The sequence below is a fragment of the Fukomys damarensis genome, unplaced genomic scaffold, assembly GCF_012274545.1.
Source record: "Fukomys damarensis isolate Sample0158 unplaced genomic scaffold, DMR_v1.0_HiC HiC_scaffold_7, whole genome shotgun sequence".
Lineage (NCBI taxonomy): Eukaryota > Metazoa > Chordata > Mammalia > Rodentia > Bathyergidae > Fukomys > Fukomys damarensis.
The window spans coordinates 29,378,849-29,385,915 of NW_022900919.1; the positions used below are offsets into that span (position 1 = coordinate 29,378,849).

Below are 7,067 nucleotides of genomic sequence, written 5' to 3' on the forward strand. Positions count from 1 at the left end.
TTGGTATCTTAATATATATATATATATATATATATATATATTCCCCCCCGTCTCACTATGTAGTTCAGGCTGACACTGAATTATGTATCCCAGACTTGCCTCAAACTTGCAGTGTTCTGCCTGCCTCAGCCTCCCTAATGCTGGGATTACAGGTGTGCACCATCACACTAGGCTTATACATATTGATATAAAAATAAAACCAAAAATATTAATGCAACCTGGAAGTCAGTGGAAAGCTACTGCTCACGGTATAGTTGGGTTAGACTTGTGTTGGCACTAAAGACAATTAAGAGTGGATGTAAGACTGGGGATTTAGCTCAGTAGTTCCACCGCCTGCCTCACTAGCGCAAGGTCCGGAGTTGGATCCCTAGTACCAAAAAAATAAAAGTGTGGACGTAAGTATTCTTCAAGAAAAAAAAATACTCAAACATCAGAGCCCAAATGCAGAAAGCTGGATTGTGTGAGCTCTCACAATCTACACACATTATTTCTTCCACACCTAGTTCCAGTGTAGCATCATGTAGTTATACTGTTTTCAAGTGGCTGCCAAAACATGTGAACTTCATTTTCTATTAAAATGAGAACTTTGCTGGCCATGGTGGTTCACACCTGTAATCGCAGCCCTCTCAGAAGCTGAGGCAGGTAGATCGATTACAAGTACAAGTGCAGCCCAGGCAATCAAAGAATAAAAATAGGGCTAGGGATGTAGCTCAGTGTGAATGCCCTGAATTCAAACTCCAGCACTAAAAAAAAAAAATTAATTAAAATCAGGACTTGGCATTACATATAAATAAACCATATGAGATTTTCAAGAATCTCAAAGCCAATTCACTAGGTTAGCAGGGAATACTTTTCACCACAAACTTCCATCTCTAAATATTCCATATTCTCTTTTCATTGTGACATAAAAAGTGCCCAGCTGGGTGTAGTGGCGCATGTCTGTAATCCCAGCACTCAGGAAGCTGTGTTCCTGAGCTACACAGGGAGTTCGAGGCCAGCCTGTTTTTTGTCTGAAAAAAACAAAAACAAAACAAATAAAAGGGCACCTTATGTCAACCCAAAATCAGCTGGGTGTGGGGGCGCACATCGTGATCCCAGCACTGTGGAGGCTGAGGCAGGATTATTGAGAGTTCAGGTCAGCTTGGGCTACATAAGGAATTCAAGACCAGCCCAAAATACTTAGCAAAACCCTATCTCAAAAAAACACAAAAGAAAAAAAATCCAAAATTTCTGGGGTCAATGCAAAGGCCTGGGGTACAACCCGTGAACCCCTCTACTCACCTGCTGCCATGTCAGCTTTAGCCGCTCGTACTGCTCCTTGCCATCAGCCGAGCAGTCAGAACAAGTGAACCTAAAAAAGTTATCACCCTTAAGGTAACTGAGCTGTTCCCTCAGCTGACCTAGGAGAAGAACAGAAGTCATGTCACAGGTGGCCCGAGAGAAGACGCTACCCAAACATCTCCTCAGTTCCACAGCCAGATTGCCAAATGCCTGCACTCAAGTTGTCCTTTGTAAAAAGATCATGACTGTCCTAAAGCCAGGCTCCTAGGAGAAAGGCCTGGGTAGCAGGAGTCCCAGCAGCCCCATTCCTGGTCTCCAGGCACAATTCTCATATGCCCTTCCTAAGGGCTTCTGCACTCCTGCCACCTGCCAGGCCCAGGCTAGGAACTGCGGCTGCAGGGGCCACTGTTCGCAAACCTGAAGACTGAACAGGAGAAAACGAGTCACACTGGCACAGTCTCCCATTTCCCCACACCTCAGAACCACCTAGTGGTCCAGCTCCTAACACAGCCTGGGACCTGGGGGCACCTGGAAGGAACCAGATCAAAACCAGATCGGTCTAAGGTGGGCCCAGCTCTGCTTTAGCTCCTGAGGGCAGAGGAGGGCCTTAGAAAGGGGTGCCCACCCCACAGGAGGGAGACATAGGAGAAAGATGGGGCCCAGCGTGGGGGCAGGGGGAACCGGAAATCAGTGGTGAGCAGGGGTACCCTGGGCTTGGGGTGTCCACGGGTGCTTCAGAGATGCAGCTTCTGGGAGGTTACAAAGGATAAGAGAACTGTTCGTGGAGCAGGTACGGTCTGCCCGGCCTTCACAAGGTTTTGAGTATGTGTGGGGGCAGAGGTCAGAGGCACTTGGCCACACCGGGCAGTTTAACACTGACCCGGGAGGACAGACAACCCAGAAGCAAGAAGCAGCTAAGCAGTATGTTCTAGGTTTTCTGTGAAAACATTACTCTTCTAAGTTACTATTAATTTGAAGTCAAACACATTTTAACAAAAACGTTTGCATAAAATGACTGACTTCACAATTTCGTACATCTCTATTTTCACTCAGGAATCCTCTTACACAAAGCACTCTTCTCACAGGGATCTCTCCAATCCTGCCCAGGAGAATCCTGATATGCTACTGATCATGTGACGGCTGGCAAAGGAAGCTCGAGAACTGGGCAGAAGCAGCTGGACGCTGAAGAAACAGGGTGACTCCTGCCACCAGGAAAAATAGGAGGCAAGTCTGGGCCGGAGACAGGGATTCAACGTCTTCAAGCCAATTCCCACCTCAGCTCAGAGGGGCCACTTCCCACATAAGCCAATGGTAACATGGTAATCTTTTCATTTTGTTCTGTTTTGGTAGTGGGGATTGAACTCAGATCCTTGTGCTTGCGAGGCAGGCGGCAGACTAAATCCCTGGCCCAAAATGGTAATTTTTAAGATCTTTAATTTTACACTGGGACTAGCATTCATCCCTCAGTCCATAATATAATTTTGCTAAGCAAAATGTGGTTAACTCCTTAAGTAACACAGGATTTACAATTTTCTAGTTTTTACTGGGTTACCATCAAGAATGTTAATTAACAATGGGATAGAGAGTGACAATAATTTTTCTCAGTACACATGTGTCTATTTTATGTAAGCTTGAATTTGATCAACTAAATTAATAATAAATATAATAGTAATTCCACACTGGACACTCATGTTTCTTTCATGGGTTGGGAAAGCAAACCTCCACCCAGGGACTGACAGGTCAAAGGAATGAGAAGCTTCTTACTGGCTGGTATCCATTTCTGGCACTTGTCACAGAAGTAGGACAGCTGCTCCTCCAGCCATGACACGTCACCCTCGTCACTGTTGAGGGAGTCCCCACTCTGGTCATGGGACAAGTCCACTGAGGCCTGGTCCTCCGACTCCACGATGAGGAGGGTCTCGCCCTCCACCTCCCCCTCCTCCAGCCCCTCGGAGGTGGACGTCCTGGTGGCCTCATCGTCATGGCGGCTCAGCAGGCTGCTCAGGTGGACACTGCTCTCCATCCCTTCTGGGCCAGAAGTGCCTGCACCAACACCAAGCTTCAGGCAGCAACTCAGGGGCCGCCTGCCGACTCCAGGGACAGCAGGGTGTCACAGAGCATCTGCCTGCAGTTTCCTCATTCAGACCCAGGGTTTCTCAAACCAGGGCTTGAGAATACAGGGTCCACTGTCCTTTGTTCGATCAAGCTTAAAACAACAGTAAGGAAAAAAAAGGGCAAAGGTCTCACCACACTCTTCTCTACACACACACACACACACACACACACACACACACACACACACACGGTCTAGGAGCTGTGTGTCCCAGAAACAGTTCACAATGACCAAAAAATCACGTTTTTTGAGATCCCTTTTCTAACAATATCTTCTCTCTTTCTGCTTCAAGTTGCTCAGTCAAAATAATCTGTTCACCCAAAAGACGAATGTTTTCTTTTTTCCGGTTTTGCCTCTCAATGTCTCGGATCACTCCGTCACGAAGCCTCTAAAAACGTAAGAAACAGATTTTAGTTACGCCCTGAGCAGGTGGTTCCCATTCTGTGCCATTCAAATCCAAATACCAGTGTTACCAAAATATACTTCAGAGGCTCAGATTCCAAATACCCGATTACTATTTCAACTCTCCATCCAAATGTGAAATGTAATGAAGAAACTGGAAGGCAAATTTGGTAGTGTGCTATCATGTTATCACTGAGATAACTTCTTACCACATCTTAAGAAATTCCTGAAAGTGCAGTACAGAAAATTTAACAGGGTTGGGGATTTAGCTCAGTGGCACCTCGCCTGCCTTGCAAGTGCAAGGTCCTGAATTTTACCCCCAGTACCAAAAAAGAAGAAGAAGAAGAAAAACTTAATAGGAAATAAGAAAAACAAAAAAACAGGCAGTAAATGGAATTTGAAAATTTTTAATTGGTGGTGCACACCTGCAAGGTGTGAGGTGGAAGTATCAAAAGCTTAGGGAGTTTTGCCTCACCAGCCTGGTGAGATGCTGTCACCAAAAGGACAGGGCTGGGGATGGGAGGAGAGAGAGAAACAGATAGAGTTAGAGAGAAAGAGAGAGAGAGGGAGGGAAGGAGAGAGGGAGGGAATATGAGCATGCTTTAAAAATACTGCACTAACACTATGAACTATTTTCCTGTGAGGAATTACCCTAGATGAACAAACAGCAACACTGGACATTATGGTACATGCCTATAATCCTAGCACCCCAGGAGGCTGAGGCAGGAGAATCACAAGTCTGAGTCCACCCCAAGCAATTTAGTGATTTAGCAGAATGTTGTTGCAAGTTAAAGGGCTTGAGATGTTGCACAGTATGAAGGCCTGAGGTTCAATCCCAGAATGCAAAATAATAACAATAACAGTTGTGTGAGATAAAACGTTACTGAAATCTTAACTATTAGGAATACAAGAAAATAAAGAACCAGGCCGGGTGTGGTGGCACATGCCTGTAATCCCAGCATTCCGGAGGCTTGAGGATACAATAACAGTTGTGTGAGATAAAACGTTACTGAAATCTTAACTATTAGGAATACAAGAAAATAAAGAACCAGGCCGGGTGTGGTGGCACATGCCTGTAATCCCAGCACTCCGGAGGCTTGAGGAAGGAGGATCGCTGTGAGTTTGAGACCAGCCTGGGCTACACAGTGAGTTCCAGGTCAGTCTCAACTACATAGTGAAACCCTGTCTCAAAAAAAACAACAACAACAAAAAAAGAAAATAAAGAACCAGGCTTCTCCTCGTATATAAATTATGAAGTTCTCAATTATATAAAAATCACGAATCAATTACATAACAAAGAGAACATGAAAAAAAGACTACTACTACCAGATGGAAAATAAGGCTCATCAGGTTATGTTGACAGGCACTAAAAAGCATTGGCCTAGTACCTGAAAACACTGACTCAGTCCTTATTAATCACTGACATATTATCTTCTACAGATCACAAATTAAGTTTTTAACAACAGCCTTAGGAGGTAGAATTAATGGGAACGGGGCCTGAGGCCTGGGTATGTTTGGTTTTAAGCTTTTTATATTTATTTTAAAAACCCTACCTAGTACCCATTTGTGGGGCTTATAGCATCTTTCACTATCGGGGAGAGCTAGGAAGTCTGAGTCCTGGCACTGCTGGGTCAACAGAAACTTAACTTCCTAAGCCCTGTGCCCTTGGCAAGACCCCACTGAGTCAGAAACAGAGGTGCCCACTCCACTGTGCCTTGTCCCCATGCTCCTTACAGGACACGTCTACATCCTTTCCACCCATTCTTTGCTACTGAGGTGTTGCTAAACACACACGCACGCACCTGCTTCCCACTTAACTACCTTCTACTTAGAAACCACCTCCCTTACTAACCACCAAGACCTCTTCACTATCACGACCCTAACACCTAGAGGTCTGGCTTGTGCTCCACTACAGATACCCTGCTAACTCATCATAAATTCAAAATATCAGAATACACCTAACCTACCCAGCATCAGAGTTTAGCTACCAATACCCGTAGCAGATCATGATCCTGTGGCAGCTTGGACCCTGCCCAGCATTCTGAGAAAGGTTCATACCACACGTCACTAGCCTGGGGAAATAACAAAATACAAAATATCAAGCAGAGTTTCTAGCAAATGCAAACCATGTTGCTCTCCCAAGTCCAAGAATCCTAAATTGAACCACTGTAAATTGAGGACCACCTTTCCTTAGTTTCTGTGGTGCTGGATGTGTAAGGGGGATGTACACAGCGAGTGTACCACGGCGCCTGGTATATGGCAGTCAGGAAACAATAGTCATTATTTGATTTCTTGCCCCCTTGAACATCTGAGCACATTTACGGTGCCAATCTTATCCTGCCCTCTCCCATGCTGGAAAGGAAGTCCCTAAGGAAGGTCTGCATGTAATGCAACCACTGGTTACCCTATTCAATCTTTCCCTCTTCACCAACCTCCAAATAACTAAATACAGTTGTTCTCAGCCCTGGCTATGTAGTAACAAGCGTTCTCTGGATGGCTTTTGGTATAGACCTAAACAGTGTCCCCATATTCAACTGATTCTGGTTTAGTTGGGGGCCCAAGCCCCCAGTACAAACTTCCAAGGAACACAGGATTTGTAGCCAGAGTTCTTCATTACAGCTACAACTCACACGTGCCAAAATCATTGGCTTCATCAACCTCAGGATTGCGCAGACATCCGCTCTCTACTCCCTCAAGTTTCCTGGGGATCAGGATCTTCTCTTCATTCTACACAGGAGATGTGCATCTGTTCCCAAAGCTGCCCTCTTGGTACCAGACATTAATCTCAAATCGCTCTCTCTCCTCTCTGCTTGCTGTCCATTTCTCCCGCTCGTTACTTTCCCACTTCCGCAAACCAGGTTCAACACCTGAGGAGTCACCTCAGGTGCATCAACGACTCGCTGGCAACGTTCACCACAACTGCAGTCTTCACAGGCGTGAAGCGGTTGCTTCCTGGACTTCTACTCCTAGGGTGCCCAGGGCGCTGCCGGACTCACGCATCGGCCCCTAAACGTTTGCTGACTTGAAGGAGACAATGCGGACTTGGGACACACTGCCAGCTGCTGATCGCTAAGCTACGGACATTTCCAGAAACACACGTGCCAAAAAGGAAACGTGGGACCGTATCTCTGTCCTTTCCAGAACCTGCAGTCAGCAGAGAATTGCCCCTCCCAGCAGGAGGTGACAACGACCTCAGCCAAAGGCCCCGGCCACAACGCACCCCAGATCCCCGCCCCACTGGATGGGACCGAACCCCGAGAGCGCACTCTGG

The 7,067-nt window shown here is 46.2% G+C and overlaps 1 protein-coding gene across 4 annotated transcripts in view; it reads right to left on the bottom strand.

The window, feature by feature from the left end:
- The window catches only part of Kat14 (lysine acetyltransferase 14), a 33,962-nt gene extending 30,192 nt beyond the window's left edge, over positions 1-3,770 (bottom strand). For 3 of the 4 annotated variants that reach the window (XM_010634149.3, XM_010634150.3, XM_010634148.3), the window contains exons 1-2: positions 3,046-3,323; positions 1,282-1,400 (exon numbers count right to left, since the gene is read on the bottom strand). In XM_010634149.3, the coding sequence (XP_010632451.1) occupies positions 1,282-1,400; positions 3,046-3,304 (378 nt within the window). In that variant the 5' untranslated portion in view covers positions 3,305-3,323. Of the gene's footprint in view, positions 1-1,281; positions 1,401-3,045; positions 3,325-3,712 lie in introns of those variants that run through there. The other variant, XM_033761161.1, reaches the window with a different exon arrangement.
- Positions 3,771-7,067: the final 3,297 nt, after the last annotated feature.